Genomic DNA, 22,692 nt, shown 5'->3' with positions numbered 1-22,692 from the left:
GTGACAAAAAACACAACAATGTAGGATGTGGAGGTGATGCTCAGTCTATAGCTTTTTTATTGGTTTTTGTGCAACCATTTCCCTTGTTTGTAGGGTCAAAAATGATGGTTTGGACTTGTGTGAAAGAGTCGGTCTCATGACTCATTCAACGACGACACTGACTGGCCTATCGGAGGCGTGCAGTCTGCAGACGTAACATTTTCGGACTCAGGTTGCTTGGAACCCAAGCCAAGTAGGTGCTAAAAGTCCGTGGTACCAGGTACTAACTCTTAATAAAAATATTTTTAAACCCCCCCCCCAGAAAACTTAGCCGAGCCGAGCTGAGCAGAGCCGAGTAGGTCGTAGTGTAAAAGAGGCATTGAAGAAACTAATTCAGTATTTTTTATATATGGAAGATAATCAAGCCTCATGTTTCAGAGATCCAGTCAGGTACGGCCTTTTGGTTGCAAATATTGCGATTTGTTCCCTGTATAAGTTATTTGAAAGCTTTATTTGTTAAATACAAATCTACAGATACCTTATATGGTATCATTATTGATAAAACTGCAGAAAAGTAACTAAAATAATCTCCAGCTGCAATATTAACATGATATGCTGCATACATTAATATACTTGTGATTAGGTACTATATATTATTCTGCATAATGGAATTTTTTACTGTATGTACGGAGTTTTTGATGCTAAAATGTTCACACAATTAGGCTATTTAAGTAGAATCATCATGACTTTTCTACTTATTCTCAAGTTTTTATGGTCTTTAAAAAAACGTTATTTTGCTACTTTGAAAAATGGTTATTCAATAGACAAAAAATTTTAACTCTCTTTTTTCATGTAATTCCTTATATATTAGGGTATGGGGCTACTCATAAGACTGAAAGTCACATTTTAAATCTATTTCTGCTCAAATATCCTGATTTTATGATGGCCCGTCAAACCCCTAATCTAACAAAGCTCAGTCCTCTTGCAGACAATGTGGAAACATAGGTGCATGCGTAAGATATAAAGATTTGCTCCACATTTATCTTCTGTATAAACTTCAGTGCCAAAAGAGACTTGATAATAATAAACAGACCACATAGCCTAAGCACATTAACCACCAGTTAAAGAATGAAACACTCAGATTGAGAAAGCTTATGAAATTCCGCAGTGTACTAATCAACAATATGTTCAGATAAGATTTCACTGCATTGTTTTTTATTCATACTGTTTCAACAATGTGGTCAGAGACATGAATCCACACATTAACAGCACAGATCAGCTGATACTCAGTGGTTGATAAAGAGTCATTGCTGGTTCAGCTCATTGTTTATCAGGCAATCCCCTACCTTCCCGTACAACAGCTGATCTGGAAAGAAATCACCTTTTAATCTCCATGCATCATCATCTGACCATCATTGATTGGGCCAGTTAATTATCTGCACCCAGTGAGAGGAAAGACGATGTCACGGTTGAAAAGGTTGCCCTGACCTGCTCTGCTAGACGGACGTGCTGCTGTGCATCTAAAATTCATTTGAGTTTTTCCCCCAGAACTTTTTCCACGTGTTAGTGTCTTCAAATGTGTTGAAGTTTCTGAAATTTTCAGACCTCATTACAGATTTCCTCAGAGGTTATGACCCTTGGTGCGGCTAAGCATTTCATGTGGAGCAATGAGCAAGTCCGAGTCGGAAACAGACTTCAGCCAAATGTTTTAATACTCTAGCTCACAGAGTTTCCAAGAGAGCTGAGCTCACTACAAGGAATGATCTCACTTTACTGGAGTGTGCTTCTGTGATTTAAAAACTACTGTTTTATTGGGAAATTATAAATGTTGCTAATGCTTTTGCAAGTGGCAACCTTTAGATTCAAAAAAATGACTGCAGTTCCTCTGTGTTCAAAAGCAGGTCAGCCCCCACAGTCTCATCAGTTACTCCTGTTTAAACAGCATTAAAAATCTTGTTGACAGAGCGGTACAAGAAGGAGTCAGGGTCTCTGTGGATACTTTGCACCTTAAAATGCAAGGTCCACAACTAGTGGGTGACATCACAGTGGCTCCATTCATCTTATTTTGTTTTTTCTTCTTCTTCTTTTTTTTACAATGATAAATAAAAGGTAAGTGTTTAAATCCTCTGGCCTTTCTGTTCTGATGTTCTCTCCATGGCCGTGTAGGTTCTCTCCAGGTAGTCCAGCTTTCTCCCACAGCCCAAAGACATGCCTATTCTGTAAACTGATGATGGTAAAGTGACCGTAGGTGTTAATGGTGTCTGCCTCTGTGCTACTCCTGTGATAGACTTGTGACCTGTCCAGGATGTACCCTGACTCATGCCTGGTTGGAATAAGCTCCATCGCCCTGGCAAAGCTGAATTGGATAGTCACAATATAGTCTGAAGACGTGAAGGAAAACCACAGATGTTACAAACATTTACAAAAAATTGATGTGGCTCAGCATTTAAACAGTGAAGTCAATGTGGAGGGTCCTTAAACCTGCATTCTGTCTAATGGCCAGCAGGAGGCAACTCCTCTGGTTAGAAAACCTTTATAAGAAAATAGTCCTGCTGCTCACTTGGGTTATTAGTTCAACCTTAAACATTTCTGTGATGCTTTTATGGTCTCAGTCTCAAGCTGAAGTTGAAATTATACTGAAAGCAATGTAAATGTGCTTTCTGTAAATTATTGTCATTTGCTGATTTAAATATACAGTAAAGCCCTCAGAGCTGCTCACTCATTGTTTCCAGAGCTTAGAGCTTCAGTGGACACATTTTTAGGTGCACCTTGTGAGTATTAGCTTGGACTGCCTCGGTGTGGCAGAGATTCATCAAGGTACTGCAAACATTTCTCAGATTTTGATCCATATTGACATGATAACATCAAACGGTGCAGATTTGTCAGCTCCACATCAGTGATGTGAATCTCCCATTCCTCTGTGGAGGGATTTGGGTACAGTGAATTCCTTTAGTGTTCACGTAACCAGTTTGAGATGGTTTGAGCTGTGTGTCATGGCAGGTTATCTTGCTGGAAGCAGACATCAGAAGATGGGTGCACAAAACCCACAAAGGGACAGACACAAAAATACACAGTGGGTAATTTGTCTCCATTTATTTCTTAACAGATATGTAATCAGTCTCGTCATAGATAACCAGCTGGAGCACACGCTCAGCAGTGACAGCAACACTCACAATGAATACAAACATTTCCACCAATCAAGCTGCTGATTATAAGAAAAAACATTGAAACATGTGTCCTCATATTTTAGACATCATACACACTATGATGTGTTTTCAATTCCCCGAATGGATTATAAATAATCTGACAGGTAACACAGTTTAGTTTCACCTTTGACCTTTGTTCAGTAGTGAAGAAGTAACTGAAAAGACTGCTGGTGGTTTCCAGCTCCATCTGTTCACATTTTCAACTGTCGTTTTAATGCATCTTACCACCATGCCGGCTCTACCACTCTTAAATCAGTCAATTCAAAGTTGCAGCATTCAAGCCAGAACCATTTATACTGGTGCCTGAGGTTGCCTCCAACAAATTCCAGCTTGGGGCAAAAGGAGGAGTCCCCCACCGTGAGGCCCGAGTCCTGAAGGATGGTGGGGTCAGATGTTCTTGCAGCAGGACTTCTTCTCTGTGTCTTCTGCTTTAGGGCTGTTCAGGGTAACTGCACTCATGGGGCCTCGGACCACTTCCTTACTGCTTACCTTCTTGTGAATCTCTGATGACGTGAAATTGATATATATGATGGTGCAGAAAGAATGAAAAAGTAGAAAAGTTGTTAACAAAATAAAACAGTAATACCATGGTTCTGGGCCGCACAAAAGTATAGAAGGCTATGATTAGAAATTTACTAATAACTGGCACGTCCACCATGATTTTCTATGCTATGTAATAATCAGCGCTCAAACCTTTCAAAAATGTGGCTCCACCACTGTGCTTGACAGTTGGTTGGAGGTGTTTGTGCTCATATATTGGGTTTGATTTGGGTCGTCTGTCCGAAGCACATTGATCCAGAAAATGTGTGGTTTGTCCAGATGCAAGAGAAGAGGCTTTCTTTTGATTACTATTCCAAACAAGACACACTTATTCACTCTTGTTCTAATTGTACTGTCATGAACTTTAACCTTTAACATGCTAACTGAGGCCTGTAGAGTCTCAGAGGTAGCTTTTGGTCCTTTGTGGTTTCTCTTAGCATTGCATGACCTGATCTTGGGGTGAATTTGATGAGACCTATCCTCCTGGGATATCTGGTAACTGCCTTGAATTATTTCCACTTGTGAATAATCTTTCTCACTGCACAATGATGGACTTTAAATTGTTTGTAAACGGGTTTATAGCCCTTCTCAGGAGTTGCTTCTCCAAAATGTCTTTCCTCCATGGCAGCTGAATGCTCCAGGCCTGCGAGCCTTTTATACAGGTGCTCACACTCGCCGATGATCAGCTGATAGCTGACAGCTGAAGTGCATTTGAGTAGCAACAACCTCTTAGTACGGGTTAAGTTTAGTCAGTTCTGCTTATATTTACACGTTTGTCGTATAATGCTATCATTGTTCTTCACTGGCTTTTGTTTACTGTGTCTTTTTTCTTCTAATTGGGATCATTTTCATCCTTTTTTATTGTATATTTAATGTATTCTTTTAGATTATTTAATCCCTTACCTTCCTGCTTTTCTTTTTCTTTATTTAATTTTTATTGTTTAGGTTTGTCTTCTGTAAAACATTTGCCTGTGAAAAGCATGATATAAACAGATATCACTGGATTTCCTGCTGTTTCTGGAACATATTCTATATTGGAAAGAGGAACTGACCACAGGAGTGGAAAAATTGGTAAGAGTAAGGGTAACAGATGCATAATTTATAGTAAATATTCACAAAATGTAGGAAAAGGAAAGGCAAGGAGAAATGATATTCATTTATATCAGGAATATAAAAACACATGAAGCATGTGTAAACATAAATAAATATATATATTACCTGCTAAGACAGTGGTAAATGCTGCTTCTACATTTGTAGAATCCAAGGCTGAGGTTTCCAGGAAGAAAAGGCCTTTCTTCTCTGTATTAATAATGATACAAACGTTCATGATTAAATTCACATCTGTGCTTATTTTATTTTTCACTTTTATCAAATTGTGTCTCTAGTTTTAACATTGGGGTGTTTGAAATGCGCTCTATAATAACATTGCATACTCTAGCTTTAATCAAATAATAGGAAATTAGAGCCACAAAGAATGATTGAACAGGAATTTGACTTGATTTCATAGACACAGTAATAGTCTCCATAATTATCAGAAATTAAATTCTGCTGCAGTCCTGGATGTGAATAAAGCAAGCACAAAAGTGAAAACATAATCATTTTTCACAAAAGTTGATAACATTTCAAAAACATCAAAGATGTTTTGCTTTGGAAATGAAATGCAGGCGCAACATTTTTGAGTAACATTTCTTAGTCTTTAGAATTCTCTGACATACGTCTTGGGGTTTGAAGCTGCATTTGAACATCATTATATGTTGGAAACGTAGAATTTCACGCTGTATCAACATGTTCTTCTTTAAAATCTCAATCTCCTCTTCTTGCAAAAATCATATTTTTGCTTTTAGTTGTTGCTAAAAACAGGAAACGTGCAGCTGACAGGTTCTGTGAAATCACAGAGATCCTTTCTGTACCTTTTCTCTCAAGTGAAATGTTGTTTTCAGTTTTGTTGGGGCAACACAAAAAATTCCCATTAACCGGTAAATAAAACAGAACACATGCACTAATTTCTAGGTTTAGCACTTGTTGACTTTGTACCTGCAAAGTCTTTGGCCTCCTCATTAGGCACTGATCTCTCTGACTCCAGGTCAGTCTTGTTGCCTACCAGCATTACCACAATGTGGGGGTCAGCATGTTCATAAAGCTCCTTTAGCCAGCGCTCCACACTCTCGTAGGTGAGGTGTTTGGTGATGTCATAGACCAGCAGGGCTCCAACAGCACCTCTGTAATACCTGTTAGGATGAGGCAGCCTTTACAGTTGCACACAGAAATCTTTACGCTTGAACTAAGCAGCTAAATGACAGCGATAATTATGAAGTGATTTAAAAAAAAATCTGATTAAAAATCATCAGTGGTCCATCATGAATCCTCAAGAGTGACATCGTGTTCATAAGGAGGGAGTAGATGGACATATGTACTCAAGTGCTTATGGTATTAGCTTCAGCTGTCGCCAGTATGGAAGCATAATAGGCAGCTCCTGCCGCCGTCCATTGAAAAAAATTAATTAATGACTACTGATTGCTCTGAAGTTACGAACCAGTCAATACTTCCCCGACAATCACAATTCTGCTCTCCTCTTCCAGCAGCATAATTAATTCCACTTTAATAGGTTTTAGCTGCTTGTTACAGCACAAATGGGAAATTCCATGGGAGTGAGAATTTGCATACTGGAATAAGTTGGCAAGTAATTACTCAAAAAGCCACGCTGTCAGAAAAGAGCTAATCCAGTGGTGTAGCATATCCTCAGATTTCCCCGTGTCTTAAAAATAAAACGGACATGGTTCTATTGTTTTAAAACCCGTTTCCACACTCTTAATCCTTCTAGTTTAATTAGGGAAGAAAAAAAAATACTGAATCAGTTGGAAGAGAGAAGCACTGAGTGTTCAAAGGAACATCACTGTCCTAACAAGTGGATTTTAAATGTGCCAGTTGGAAAGAAAATGGAGACAAGAATGTGCTTGTGGTTTTTCAGGTAATGCGGGAGGTAACCGAGGATCAGCACCTGTCCTCGTGGCTGTTTTGGCTGATAACAGCACCGCCTTAAGATGTCGACATACAGGTTTGCTCAACAACTAAGCAGCAGGAAAACAGGCATGTGGACTGCAAAAGCATTGTGCGTGTCGGTTTGCAGGTGTGCATAAAAGTCACACATTTTTAAGATGCATTCTTAATGAAGAACACATATTAGTGACAAAAGAAGATTGCAATGTGAACCATTATTTTATACCCACCAGTTTAGATTAATAAACTTTATTTAAGACAAGAGTTGCACATACTGATTGTTGATTTTAACAAACACTGATTCCAGCAGAGTTTTCTGCATGTGTTAGCCTTCAGATAGAATGGCAACCTGCCCTGACCTATGAAAACTGGAGTCTCTAGTTCCCTCTATCCCATATGGACTGATACAATGACTTAGATAAAATAGGGTCATGCAAGATGACATGACTGTAGGTTACAGCTAGCCTCCTAATGTGGACTTTGTAGGGCTATAAAATGGGACTGTTGTATGACAACACTGACGTTGACAGACACCTTGTGCATAATGGTGACACTGTGGTGACAGCTGACAAGAAGGCATTATGTGACATCCTGGAAAAAGAATGTAATGATTTTTCTCTGGACTGTAGCGTTATTCATTAGTGAATTTAGCTGTTTCAGCCCAACTACGCTGGCCAAGTGGGAAACTGTCAATACAGATCATCTGAGGGAGTTGCCTTTGTGTCCTGTTAAGCACAGGACTTTTGTCACGCCTGCTCCTGCACAAGGACACAGTTGGTATGCGTAGTTGAGTAGAAAGAAAGTAGTTCCTACAGGAACCTGATCAAAATGACGTAAAGCAAACATGAAGCCAGGGGGTCGGAGTTGACACAGACTTCAATCCGGCACACTGGATGTTCATAAGTTGTGCAGATTTTCCTACTGATAAAGACTTCCCCTGTAGCCATTTAGGCTATGCCAAAGTAATTAAATATTAGAGAAACAATTAAAGAAAGTGCTTTTCACTATCTACTATAGAAATTTGTGATTTGTTTTACAACTCAACAGTTTAAAAAAGGACATTTTCTGTCAATTAACAAATAACGGAACATAACTTGTTCACTGTGAAGTTTTACTAACACGACATCTGCAGACTGGTTCTTGTTGACGTTGTATTTTGATAAGCAGGAATGAAATTCACATCCTGATTTGAACAATAACCCCTATTATGCATGTGCATTTTATAATTACAATATAATTACTGGGTAGTGAGCTACCATAACCTTCTGTAATTATTCTCATTTATTAGTGGGATATTAGTAGTATATACTCACGCAGATGTGATGGCCCGGTATCGCTCCAGCCCAGCAGTGTCCCAGATCTGAGCTTTGATGGTGAAGTTGTTGAGCTGCACTGTCCGTGTGCTGAACTCCACCCCGATGGTTGTGCGGCTGTCATGGTTAAATTCATTTTTGGTGAAGCGGGACAACAAATTGCTCTTTCCTACACCAGACTCTCCTATTAGAACCACTGCAGAGGACAGAGAGAAATTTTAATTAGACATTTCTTTTTTTGTTGAAAGCCTGCATTCAGCCATTGCAAAACTAACAAAGCCAATCCCCCGAGATCCACTTGATCCTTTACAACCATTTTTGTCTTATGCCTAGGTGTGTCTCCTGTAGTTGTTCCATAAATCCACAGTATTTGCTGTCTGACATTGGGCTAATTGCACAATCAGGAAATAACTTCATGGTGAAAGAGTTAATTATTTGAGCTAAAGCACGCAGAGGAAAGAATGCAGATAGAGGGCAAACAGAGTTAAACGCCTCTGCTTAGTTGTAGTTTGTGGGGTTTGAGTATATCTCAGTGTACACTGGACGAGAGGGTGGCTGTACAATCAGCTGCTTATTTGATTTATTAACAGCAGTAAATACGTGTGACAGTTTATTTTTTCTTTCACAGTTTTTATCCAATTTTGGCTTTAGGCAGTGTTTTTATTTCTGAGTGAAGCTGTGCAGCACACAGATCTTAACCTTTTTCTGGGCTGTTCATTGTTCTTGGTGTGACTGATTAATATTTTTAAAATGTATTTTCTTTTAATGCGCTGCAGATTGTGTTTTTTTCTCCTTCATTTATAAATTCTGTGAAACACACGTTTCCCTCCTGGAAAACTGAAAGCCTTTGGGGTCTTTTTTCTCTTTTCCACGAACAAGCCGTTGTGTTTGGAAATAAAACCATCTGCAAAGTTATTCCAAATCAGGTGGAACGAGTTCGACTGCTACTTCCTTTTTGCCAGAGCAACCTACCTACTGAGTAAACAGGAGAAGTAACACAGACACCCCCTGTGTACATGTCAGTGACTAATATTTGGGTTTCAGTTGTTAAGTAGCTGACTCAGAGAGAAAAAAGAGGCTTGGCTTAATTGACAAAGATAAAAAAGTATGACCACACAAAGAAAACAGAAAAAACGAGACCAGTGAATAACTGGATAAGATGAAGTTACATGTAACTGCTGTAGATTCAGTGAGCCAAGGTGTTATGACATCTTCAAAGCCATTAATTATGACATACTGTTTTTGATATTTGTTAACCCCATCTTGTTCCTAATCTCAGCTTCAGCTCATTATTAACAAGGAAATACAAGCCTGATGTCTATACTTCCTGCCCGGATGTGGCTCTAAAAAATGTAGTTTTTCTGTATCTTTATCTGTATTTATCTTTATCTAGATTAGTGTAAAGAAATACTGAAGAGGCAAACAACTAGCCTGGCAATGTTGTCCCATAAAACTAAACCTACTCAGTGCATCGAATGTCATTTTGTAAAGAGTTTCTAAAGGTGTTTTAAGGGGTAAATCAGTGAAATTTTAGATGTGGTAGTGAATAGATTTTTTGGATAGAGTCAGCTGGCAAGCCATTTCTATCCATGCACATTATAAAGAAACATCAATGCAAGAAGTTATTCAGTGGTTTAGTGAAACTTTTAAGTTTGAGGTGAGCTAAAAACCCTACCAATGACAGAGATGGTTTACCTGGGCAACCAGAGCCTGGACCGACCGCTATAGTGACCAGCCGTCCACAACAAAGAAATGCGTGATGTCGGGGTGTACACATGTCCAAGAATAAGAGGATTCTACAAAAGTATTATTTATTTATTACATAAATGACTAGTGAGTCTATGATGTCCCAGTGAATATTAAAGTAAAAGTTACATTTTAATAATGTTTTAAAATTACTGCGCAAATAAGTTCCATGGAGCTCTACACAGACAGCTGCTGAGTGGTAAGTCTGCCTTTGGAAACAGGGATGTGAAGTAAACTGGGACTGTTGTCCCTGGAGGGCCATACCAGTAAGCTTATACAAGTTCAATTTAATAAATTTGGGCAGAATTGAGTTCAGTTTAGTGGTGTAGCCCTCCACAGCAGTCCCAGGCTCTCATATGGCTCCTTGGAAACATTAATTAACCACCCTCATTCATCAATCTAACTATTACAAACGTGAAGAGCTTATTTCTCCCTGCAACTGCATGGAACATTTAAATCAAGAATTCTCAAATAGCAAAAGATAAATATAAAAGAGTAAGTTTTTTGTGTATATGTGCAGTTACTGGGAAATCTAAAGTACTTATAGATTTTTATCAGGAGACTAAATTCAGCATTTGCCAGTTTAAACTCACATATGCTGAAAACTGTTATTTTTAGAGACAGACTCTCAGCAGGGTTGAAGATATTTAAAGTAAAGATGTGATCAGTTCGTCACCTTGATAGCAGTAAATTGTTGACTGCATGAACACGCCATTGGAGCTGTAGCAATACTCCATTACCACGCTAAATGCTGAGAAAACAATCTCACCATAAGATCTAGTTCTTCGTAACTGTTCTTCATCATCAGGGTTGCCCAGTCATGCAACGTGTTAATTTTCCACTTCCATCTGCTGAAAAAGCCGGTGTGATTTACAATGTCAGAGGTTACTAATTTAACTGTGGAGTGACACTTTTTTTTTTTTAACTTATCTTCTTTTCTAAGTCTTGCGAATGAACTTTGAACCTTGTCTAACATGGCCAACAGCTTTCAAAAATGTGAAAAAGAACTCCAACAAAACCAAACAACAACTGAGCAAAACTCCATCTGCTGTTTTGGATTTATTGAAAGCTGCAGAAAAGCTAATAAATTCTGGGAGATTGTTTTCTCCACACTGCTGTTTCCTTGATTCAACATCAGTCAGGGTTTGGAAATAATTTGTTTTCCTTTTTTTTTTTAACTCTCTGAGCCACAGGACATAAAAAGTGCTATTTTCCGCACCTCAACACCGGCTGAGTCCCATAAAATCTAAAAAGACAAATAAGTAAGCTGTGCCTATGTTTGACCTGAAGTCTGAGGTCCTGCTGAAGAATATTTTAGGTTATTGTTCACCAAGATAAGTGCGCTGCTTTTGCTCCCTCCTTTTCTCCTTGTCTACTGAGTAACTTCTAATGCAAACAATACCCCATGTTTCCATAGCAACACAGGACAAGCGGCCTTCGAGCACCTGGCCGGTCTGGTTTGATCCTCAGGAGGCCAAAAGCTTAAATTTTCACTTGCTTTGCTTTACTTTGCTGTCATGACCTTCAGGCCTGGAAATGTAGTTGGTGTAATGTACACAGTTCTGCTGCAGGTCGAAACTAAACACCTTAACGGGTGAATGTAGGGTTCACTTACAGCAGTGGGAGGAGCTTGTGGTCTGCTGGTCATCCCCCAGAAAACACTTCATTCGGGGCATTTTGCTGAAGTTTTATACACCAGTTAGGACCTTTTACATGTTTATGGTGGAAAGGCTTCTTTTTGTTTGTTTGTTTCTTTAAGAAAAATAAAAATCAGGCATGAAGCTCTCTGGCATTCTGTACCATTGTCATGTAATTATTCTCAGCTTTTCTATTTAATATTATCCCTCCCGAGTTAGCACACATGTGGGTATGATTAACTCTTTGGTCCCTGTGAGAGCTGAGGCTTCTGTCCAATATCAGTTTTATTTTGTTTGAGCAGCAGCCTGTTTCAATATGCACGCAGAGCCAAACCTGCTGTCATTTCTAAACACCTGGACTTTATAGCTCAAATACGATTTTGCAGGATTTGTGTCCATGCTCAAAACTCTCTGCAGTTGCAAATGCTTTGGATGATTTTTATAAATCATTTACATTTCAACTGGCTTTAAATCTAAGGAGGACAGGCAACATTATCTTAAGATTAGTCAGCAAACTAGCAAAAACACTTCTGAACAAAGAGAAAAAACTATTGCATAACTTACTCTACTAACTACATTTTCCACAAAAGGTTCAGTAATAGCGCTTCCACCACCACATTATTTATTATATTTTGTTACGATGCCATGGTACACACCCTACAATGTTTCCTGTAACCCAAATATCATGTATATAGTGCATGTAGTGTTCTTTTCTTGTATATTGTTTTATTTACTTTTGCACCTTTGTAATCATAATTCTTAATTTTATTGGGGGACAAATGTGTGTGTGTCACCTCAACCCTGCCTTCAGATTTACATTTATACTTAACAATACCAAAACCACATTAAATGTTCATAATGGCATCCTACATGTTCATTTGAAAGAGTCAATATTAGTATGTACATAAGCCTGCTAATTAATTTTAATATCTAATTACCCAATTCAATTTTATTTAAATTTATACAGCAAAGCATTTTAGGCAAAATGAAGAGACAGGAACACCAAATTTGGTGCTATATAAATAAAACTGAATTGAATTGAACACTAATACAATACCTCCTTTTCCAAAAATCTGCTCAAACTGATTTCACTGATTAGTTTCTTTGAGCTATCGCTGGATGGATTGAGGCCTGCACACACGCTGAAAAAGGCCTCTAGTTTTGGTTTGGTAGATTTGGTTTCCTGGGAAGTTTGTTAACGTTTATCAGCCAGAGAAACATCCCTTCACTGTGAAGATCAATACTGCAATAACGAGTGTCCATTAGAAGCAAAACTTCCAGGGAAAAATGATTTTTCAAACCTCATTTTGGTGAGAGCTCTTTTCAGAAACACAAAAACTTGGTGGTGATGTGCTGCTCTCGCTCCTCGTGCATGCAGTAATTTGTCCTTCAGCAGGATGCATGATGGTTTACAGTGTCTGGATGGTGACCACTGGTTGCACACTACTTATTATGAGGCACAGTTAGATACTTTTAGTGCACTATTTAGGGTATAATGATACTTGGTGAATATCTGAAGATACACCCACGTTTGCTAACACCTTAGGCCAATTAACCAATTGACTAACATGTCTTTGGACTTTGGCAGAAATCTGAGGAACCTGGAAAAATCTCAATACAGACCAGCAGGTTCACACCCAGATCACTGATGCAGTCAGGCGGCAGCACAAACCACCGTGCTACCCCTTTGTAAGAGTTACTATGAGTCACATTTGCATCTCATTGCCTGTAGGCCTTTTTCACAACAGATTATTTGTCTTGTCAAAGCAGTAAAAGCACAGGTATGGATTTCACTACACCAACAATGACCCCAGCTTCATTAAGTGTTTCAGTAAACTGGTCCAGTGAGCCAGCATTCACAGTGCTGAGGCTCTCCTTAAGCAGAAGACAGGAGTCATTAATGTGATGAATTCACTTGTGGCTGCGTGCTGATAAATTAAAATGTTTGGTGTGAAAACACTGTGGAAGGAGTAGCCAACACACGCCTGCATGCTTGGGTTACAATAAAGCCCCCTTTGTCCTGTGAAGTGTTTAAAGATTAAAGTCTTTATCATACCGACAGAGTTTTTGTGGCAAAGCTGTGTCGTGATTTTTAAGATTCTTTTTCGGTTGTTCTGATTTTATCTGGGAATATGGACACAGAGCGTTAGGACATACACCACAGTGCTCTATAATCCACAATAATACCATTTGCTGGGTGAGTCTGTGTGTGATCCAGTGCCTTTGGAGGCAAATGTAGACCTGAGGTAGGGGGTCGGTGTGTGGACAATGAATAGTTGCTGTAGCATCTAAATAAATAAAAAGCCTGCTATTATGACTTGTCCTGCCTATTATACTGAAGTACAAGGTGAAGTATATTTTGCACTGTAGTGTTCTGCAGTCGCGTCCATCTGGCCACAAAAAGCGTGGGCGTCTGCAGGGCTTCGTGTTCACTAGCTGATTCGGACTCTCACATTCATGGAAGTGGAAACTCACACTAGCATGACAGTACGTTTCAGACTGGGTTTTTTTTTTTCTTTTTTTGGATATGATGTCACAGAGAGTGGGTTGCTCTTTCTGGCTGTGGATGCAGGAGACCCATTGTGCTGTTCCACCCTCCTCCAAGAGGGGAGACGTTCAGAAAAAAATGTATTAAAGCTAAAACTGAGGGGCTGATCCAAGGCCCAAGCATGACTCATGCAAAGCTACTTTAATTCCAAGAATAAAGATGAGCTCATTAAGAGAAATTCAGCACCTTAACCAGCAGGATATTCGTTTTTCCATTAATTGGGAGTCTGTGAAAGTAGACGGTACCAAAGTTGGAATAAATGAAGTCAGTGTGTATGGAAATGACTTAAGCAAAAAAAAAAAGTTCACTGCCCATAGCAACAGCCCCAACTTCCTGAATGTAAATTTTCAATGTAAATTTGAATCCATAGACTGTATATAAAAGATGGCTACAGGCATGGTGAGGTCACCCACTGGTTTTCCATTCTGCTTTTCCAAGCTTCTACATTAGCGCTTTGGTCTGGCTGTTAGTTGTCTTCATTATTATTAATATTATTATTATAGCCCCTGGTTGTGTCCACTCGGTTGAAACGTGCTGGTCCTTAAATGCTACCATGTGGAAAAGCACGATAGAGCAAATACTTCCTCTGTTGTGCAGACTGAATTCTAAATAAAATTATTAAAATGTGCTATCAAAGCTAAAGCAGGTGATTTTTTTAATAACAGAACACAATTTGTGTACAGTGAAGATTTACTAACGTGACATCTGCAGACTGGCTCTTGTTGACACTGTAGTTTGACAAGCAGGAATGAAAGTTCACATCCTGATTTAAACAATGGCCCCTATTATGCATGTCCGCCCACAGAAACAATATGCTGAAATGATGATATCACTACAGTACTGCTCGGCTTTGTTGTATTTCACCTGGAGCAAATATTTCAAACAGCTGACTGAGCTGCATCCAGAGACCTACTGTACGTGCACACCGTCGTGCATCACTGTGGACCGTTTATTACTGATCTGTGGCATTCTGTTGACACACAATCATGCATACTCCTCTGCTCTTGTTCCTGGAAACTGCCAAGTTAATCATAAACAAGGAAGTATAATTAGAGTCCAACTGGACATTACTGTGTGATACCTTTCTGACACTTTGGGAATATGCTTGGTGATTGACTAAAGCGTGCAGAAGGATATGTACTCACCCTTAAAGACAAAGTTGTAAGCCTCATCTGACCCCATGTTTTGTCCATTCAGTGTTGCCTCCTCCCAGTTTACAGCAGTCTGATCACAGGATGTAAGATGACACTGAGCAGAGACCAAAATCAGCTTGACTTCAGGGAAGAAACTGGCAGCAAAAAAGGTTTTAACACGAGTGGCAGTCAACAGCTTTCCTGACCTTCACATCCTTCCCCTCCCGTGTGAGTTAAGAGAAGGCTGACTTGTTTAAACAGGACATGTGGAGCGTATCCAGGTCGTTCTCCTGCAGCAGGCGGGGCCTGAGTCAGGAAAAGGCAGAGCAGCAGTGGAGGTGTGTCCAAATAATGGAGTCACTGCAGGGCAGGTTGGACAGGTGGGGCCAGTGGCAGGTACAGCAGAGGCGGACTCTCAAACGCCTCCTGGTGGAGGAGACGGCTCCAGGAAGCGAAACTGCCCTGAAACAGAGCTCACATGCTCCTTCAAAAAACCTTACCCTGCACCACCACACCTGTCACTGTACATCCTGTCCGGTCAAGCTCCTGGACAATAACAGACCAAAGTGCAGACAACAAACAGACTTTCTTTAAGTTAAAATCGAGTTTCTAAGATCAGTGTAAAAGGTTGGGCTCAGTTTTAGCTTTCAGTTTTCATCACAAATGTGTTTCTGAGAGGACAAATCAACGCACAGCTGCTTGTAGATAATGAGAAGTAATTAGTATTGAACACAACATCATCAACTCATTACTAAAAGAAATGTAATAGCCCAACATCACTCAGTATTTTCCTTAAATGGTACTTAATAGAAAAACAAAATACCGTACTTAAAGAAATGATGATACTCAGCCTACTCTCATTAAAGAGTTTTGTCTCCTTCGAGCAGCAAATAAATCAGTCGTCTGTGGAGAGTGATAACAGTAAATGGGAGGACGATGTGACTGCTGAGAGCACAGATATGATACCAGTGTATACAATTAAAATATTAAAATAATTGTAGGTCGCTAGAAAATAGTCACACGCAGTAAAAGAAACAAATGAAATCCCGATGTGTAAAAACCTGTTTAAAATGTATATTTAAAGAAAACAGATGGAGCCAAACAAAATAAAACTAAGAGTATTAAACACATTCAAATTAAAGGGTTCAATAAGAAGTTAAAGTTGCTGAATGAACAGCTGTTTCTATGCGCTTCCATGAAAATACGCCGCCTGTGGCCTCACAGCACCGTGACCCTGAACTGCATAAAACGATAGAGAGATACTGACAGCAGCCTGAGTAACGTGTCAGTGCTGCTGAGATTATTGGCACTTTATGGTACTTTAGTGTTTTCCTGAGTCACTTTACTTAAAGGTTTAATGTCTTACTTTTGTACTTCTGTAATTATCTCACTGCTTTTGTTTATTTCTGTTTGCGTGGTGTTTTGGACTCTGTGTTCTGACAGCAAGCACTTCTTTGTGCATCAGCAAGCTTTATTAAAATGTTCTGTTCTTCTGCATTTGGTTCTTTTTAAAATATCTGATGATTCAGACGAACTGGAACGCCTTAAAAATGAAAATATAAGTTGAACAAATGTCATTCTTTCAGCAACATTTCAGTGTGATTTGTCATGTTTCAGTATCTGTGCATAAAGAACAAAAGCAGCCATTTACCCAGCGACTGACCGCTGGAACAATAAAGTAGTGAAACTTATGCTTTCTGGGTTCTTATTGTAGATGCAAGTTTGCTACGTTACCCTTCCTGCCCCACGTTTCCATCATGTTTTCTTCTGTGGTGCCAGGAAATGAAGCAAGGCAGCGTTGACGAGCCCCCGGCTCGTCAACGCTGCCTCTAAGAATTAGACATTAAAACTAATTCCAGGGATTCTGGGCCAAAATTTTAAAATAGTTTTTTTTCTTTTGGCATGTTGTTTCCAGGTCGTGACCACATTTTCATTTTCTAAAGCCCTCTGTACATCACACTGTTAGTTTTAATATACATCTACTCCTCCATCATTCCTCTCGGTCACATCAGCGTAGAGAACAAAGATTGTGCAAATTTGAATGTACATTTCTTTTATTTAACACCTCTGAAATAATACAATCATTCTTAACTGCAGCTCAAGAAAGTTCAAAGTTTCCACACATATTTCTCTTTTCATGAGATTTGAGCTCCTGACAAGTTTCAAAATGCTCAAATTTCTGTGTGGCCTTGATCAGCATGCCTGAGCGAAAGCTGCAAATGAACAACTCGACTGTGGGAACGTTTGATAATGGAATCATTTCAGCAGACAAATTTAGCCAAATTTTGAAGGGAACGTATTCACAAGCGAGCGGAAAGAGTTACGCACCATACAAGCTGGTAATTTTTTAGTACAAACACACATAGATACATATATACACACACGCACACACACAAAAGCTTGCCCGTTCATTGACATATATGCATTATGCATTTAGTGAACAAGCAGAGTGGCACAGTAGTCCATGAATGGATCACATGGATCACATGACATAAGCATCCAGAAGAGCGTGAGTCACATCTCGACTACGACGCTGCCACTTGAGTTAAAGGTTCCTCCAGATACTGGACCAGAGCTTCTGCCTACAATCACAACACACACAGCACAGTTATGTTTGGAATAAATACACATCTTTTCAGAATAACAAAGTATTATTATAAATAACCAATATAAATTCTACTTGCATAACAACCTTCTGATGTGAAACTCTTTAATGTGAACAGGACAACCTGTATTTCGTCGTGACATATGATATTTGACTCAATACATCAAATTTTAATTTTGATCAACATAAATGTTAAATGATGAGCGGGTGACATGTTTCACGATGCTTATAAATGTTAATCATTATCATTAAGAATGTGATTGAGACTAAATTTTAAATGTCTCTTGTGACATGTCATGAACTTGCAAGAAAATTTTGCTTTCTTGGAAGAAGAAAATTTAGTGATGTAGTATTTATTAATTTATTTATTTTTTATAAATCAGCTTGTTTGAATCTATCCACAATGGAAAACAAATGGAACAGAAAGCCTTGCCTTGTTCAGACATCTGTTATCTGTTACCCGGACGTCCTGAATACAACACGAGATTAGTTAGCCTCCGGAGGCTGTGTCAGCGGATTAGCTGACTGGGAAAAGTGGCTAAAGTTCTGACTAAGAAAAATTGGAAGCACATTCAAAAAGATGGACACAGTCTTAAAAAAACAAAAACAAAGCTCAGTCATACTGAACTCATTATAAGAGGCACTAGCTCACTGTTACCTCTGAGTCAGACTTTTGTTAAACTAAAAGCATGTTTTGCCAAATTACTTCAAACTGCTGAACTTCCTTCATTAGCAGAAATCCTCTGCCTCCGTAAAAGAACTCTGAAGTAAAGCGGAGGTAAAATTAAAAACACAAAAAGCTAAAAATAACTAAATAAATAAAAATCCTCGTTGTTTCATGTATTTATGTGCAAACAAATAATGAGCCACACTTTACCCTCAGCTGTTTCCATATTAAATCCATTCTCAGCTGGTCTGGAGGCTCAAAATAAGAGTTTTTATTCATTATTTTGTCTTTGCATGCGAGAGCTTCTATATGATTTAAAGAGACATAAAAGTACTGCGATCATTCATGTTCAGTCACAGGTACTGACAATAGCAGAAGAGTAATAAGCAGCTACTGAAAGAAGCTGCTTATTACTATTACAATATTTACGCTGATTTAAGAAGATTTCTTTTAAACTTTACAGTAAACTGAATTTAAACCTGCCAGTCGGAAAAAATAAAAGTATTTGGTGACATCTCACAGGCTTTAGAAAAGCATGACAGGCAATAATTGCCAGTTACAGAATCAGTATATTAAACTGTTGATTCAATGCGTCAAAGACACCGGCCGGCTGCCAAATTCAATATGCTACAGATGTTAAGGTTTCTATTTTTTCTGTCCATTTAGATTTGACTAGAACACTTAGTCTGTGTGTAAAGTCCACATTAAAATAGTAAAACAACATGCTGGGAAATCAGTTATTGTCTCAGGTGCTTAATAATATAATTAACTACTTATGGATTTGATAAATATTGTAAATTAATTAAATTTCTGATTTTTTTTAACTTAAAAAAAACAACTCACAAATTGACAACAAAGAGAACTTTTACTTTATATGAGTAAATTTCCGGTATTTTCAAACCTGGCCCTAAATCATTAATAGAAACAGTAACAGTTGTTGATGATCCACATTCAGGATATGAAACATTATCTCATGAAAAGGCGGAGTTTAAACTCTAACCTTGGCTTTAAGCATCCCGAAGCCCACCGTTTCTTTGGCGTACATGCACAGCAGCAGGTTGGCGACACGAGTAATGGCCACTCTTCCCTCCTGAGAACGACAATGTTAAAGGGAAGAAGACCACAGTATCTCAGTTTATTACTTAATGATCGCTCCACTTTTTCTCACATCACACAAATCTTTCACATATACCTGAAAAAAAAGTAATAAAAGATGATGGAACAGCATGTCTCACCATACAATCCATGAGAATGAATTTGAGTTTGTCTTCGTTAAAGGCTTGATGGCCGTTCTTGTCATAAGCTGCCCAGATGTTGCTGGCGATAGCAGCCGTCACTCGAGCGTCGGTGTCCCCGTACCCAGAGTACGCCAGCAGTGAGCCTTCATTATTCAGTAAGCTGATGAGAAACCACATAACCAGCAGATTAATATTAAATTAATATAATAACTTTCAGAGCACAAAGTTACCAACTAAACATAATATATACTCTAACTAAGGTGTATACTACACGAAAATGTATTTTATTTGTATAGGATTTCTTACTACACCATTTTACTAGGCAAGTCTGTTTAAGTAGTTTAGGACTACTTTGAAAGTCAGAACAAAAACACCATATGCACAGTGGTCCCAGTGGTAACGGAGCACTCGGTGCAATTAGGCGAGTAGCTCCAGCAGATCCCAGGAACAACAACGGAGATCTCTGTCCAGAGGAGCACAGTCCTCAGGGCAGCAAAGATACTGTGCAGGACCCTAAAAGCTCCCAGGCCTCCCAGGGTAGAGGTCTGGGAGCTTGAAGGATAAAGAACCCCTGCAGTGGCAAGAGGTTTGTTTTAATAATTATTATCCCCATTAAAAGCGTATATAAATGATGTCATATACCAACTAATGACAGAAATAGTGATGACTACTTGATTCTAAAGGTGTGATTTTCTTTTTCCTTTTCAAAGAGGAATTTTGGTGACACCTACTCAGGTAAACACAACTGATCAACATATAGTCACCGTCTGTGTTATCTTACACACACACAAAAAAAATCGTTTTAGTACATATCTGATGCCCTTTTTCCTCTTAGTGGAAAATATCATTACATAAACAGTTATTTTAGTTTGTAACTGTATATTATTTTGATATAAAATTAGGACAACATTGTTTATCTACTTATTTTTGGAAATTTGACAAACAACCGTTTATTTTATGCTTAAGGAAATTAAACCCCTGTGGGGAAAAATGCCTGACATGAACCCTTATCAATTATTTGGGACATTATACTGAGACGGAGATGATGATCAGATACACTGACTATATAATAAAGTACCCTGAAGTTTGCGTTGAGCACTTTCAAACACTGTGCTGGTCGCGAAACGTTAGAAGCTCCTTTATGCAGGATGCACACTGTTTCATATAATAACGTTTTATTCGTCCCGCAGGGGTTATATTCAGTTTTATCGAATATTCAGAAGACTTATCATGTGTATTGCCTTTAAATTTATATGTAATCGTCAAAAAATGCACCGCTGAAACTCCAGCAGCAGTTAGCATGTGGCTAGCTTGCGGCTAGCTCGCCGTACTCACAGAGTGCTCTGGACTCCGTTTGTGTTCGCCTGGCTGAGAACCTGCGTCAGCGCCTTCGGCCGTAACATGGCTGTTCACCCTCTGATATAAGAGATCGAATATAATAACACTTATTGAATTTACGGGACGCGACGAAGAGCTTTAAAGTGCCCAAACTGCTCAGAAACACACAACCAAGTCAGCTGATTCGGTTTTCATTTCCGGGTCCGATCGCAATGCATCATGGGAAATGTAGGTATTTCAAAACCTTATTTCACCCCTAAATTCTTTTATAAATACCACACACAGACCACAACGCATGCGTCAGGGTCAGCGAAGGTTAAAAAAAGACCTGGGAGAAAGGGAGTGAGTGGATGGACGTCGTGAGGGAGCAAAATCACTAAGAAAATTATTTTTTCACTTTTTTAATACAATTTTTTAAAACACCTTTTAAACAAAATATCAAATATTCTGATAAATATAAATATCATAAAATCAGATTTTAGATCAGATGCAAATTTGTGAAAAAACACATGGAAAATTGTGGGGTTGTTGTTATTTGATGAGCTTTGCAATCTGCCCAAGGGTATCCTGTCATTCGCCCCATGAACCGTCCCCCTGACACTAGACTGAATACCTCAATTCAATTTTCAAAGAAAACAAAATTAGAAGACCATCAATAGTCCTGTCCAGTAATATCCTTTATGCTGTCTTTGACCCTCATAAATGTGTATGTGTTTATGGCGTTTTAACCGTTTTTTCTGTTTTCCTGTTACACACTTGTAAAATATGCATTTTGTTTTTTACCATGTTTGCTATCCCATGTTTACCAATATTACAATATTAAAGAGCCCCTTAATTTGCCTATTTATTACTCACTTTGACATGTAGAGCCTTGATTCTAACAATTCCATGTCTAACACTGATAAGATTACAAAAATCTTGGTATATACATAACATTTTTCTTTTCCTGATTTAAATAATAATACACATTAGAGGTCCAGCTGGTACCTGCTCCTTGAATCTGTATGACTTGGCTTGCATCCACCAATACACGAGTCTTGGGTCGGTCAACATCAACAGTGCTCTCAGAATCAGTGTCTGCTAAAAGTTTGGATTTCTGCATCTTCATGGAAAATTACAAACACCGGGATCAATCTGAATGTCATTAGTAACACACTATTTCTCTTCTTAGAGGACAGGAACCGGTGAGGTATTCTTGGGTGTTCCTGTCATAGTAGTGACCTTCTACACCTGATCTGAAGAACAAAGGAAGCCTGCCCATGTTCTGCTACTACACATTTTACCTAATCAGTTGTTCTTGGGTTCATTTTCCTATCAACAGAACAAAGAAAGGAAGACTAAACTGAAAGAATAAACAGTCGAGTCCAGTCAGAACAACTTTCCTGCAACATCAACTCTAAATCAAGGCCAACCTAACGAGTCTGTCAGACTACAGCAACATTTACCATAAGGTCTTAATTTTATTGGTACAAGTTCTCCCTGAAACCTCTAAGAGCTGACATTTATTGTATTTTTCTTCTCTGCCCAAATAGCTACGACATCATTTTCACCCTGATCTTCAACATTCTTGTTTTTTTTCCTGTTAGAATTTTGTTTTTGTTATGGACAATTTCCTCTGTATATTCTCACAGGAGATACTGATTTTAGTCATTCAATCGTACTGAATAAACATGTCTTTAAAACAACATGCTTTGAACTGCCAGATATCTATTTAAAGATCATTCAAGCAGCTGAGACCATATAGA

General features: G+C 38.7%; 2 protein-coding genes across 2 annotated transcripts; both read right to left on the bottom strand.

The window, feature by feature from the left end:
- Positions 1–3,048: 3,048 nt before the first annotated feature.
- rab25b (RAB25, member RAS oncogene family b) lies at positions 3,049–15,497 on the bottom strand. Its single transcript, XM_040030848.1, has 6 exons — positions 15,306–15,497; positions 15,112–15,214; positions 8,036–8,231; positions 5,760–5,953; positions 4,944–5,024; positions 3,049–3,688 (listed from the first exon to the last, which is right to left on the bottom strand). Exons 2-6 carry the CDS (start codon positions 15,146–15,148, stop codon positions 3,573–3,575), a joined length of 624 nt encoding a protein of 207 aa, XP_039886782.1. The 5' UTR covers positions 15,149–15,214; positions 15,306–15,497; the 3' UTR covers positions 3,049–3,572.
- A 1,638-nt stretch (positions 15,498–17,135) lies between these two features.
- lamtor2 (late endosomal/lysosomal adaptor, MAPK and MTOR activator 2) lies at positions 17,136–21,163 on the bottom strand. Its single transcript, XM_040030849.1, has 4 exons — positions 20,945–21,163; positions 19,607–19,769; positions 19,372–19,461; positions 17,136–17,681 (listed from the first exon to the last, which is right to left on the bottom strand). Exons 1-4 carry the CDS (start codon positions 21,010–21,012, stop codon positions 17,625–17,627), a joined length of 378 nt encoding a protein of 125 aa, XP_039886783.1. The 5' UTR covers positions 21,013–21,163; the 3' UTR covers positions 17,136–17,624.
- Between the last annotated feature and the right edge of the window lie 1,529 nt (positions 21,164–22,692).

Source organism: Simochromis diagramma, unplaced genomic scaffold (genome assembly GCF_900408965.1).
Source record: "Simochromis diagramma unplaced genomic scaffold, fSimDia1.1 OVJJ01000361.1, whole genome shotgun sequence".
NCBI classification, from domain to species: domain Eukaryota; kingdom Metazoa; phylum Chordata; class Actinopteri; order Cichliformes; family Cichlidae; genus Simochromis; species Simochromis diagramma.
This window is presented reverse-complemented; position numbering and strand designations above follow the sequence as displayed.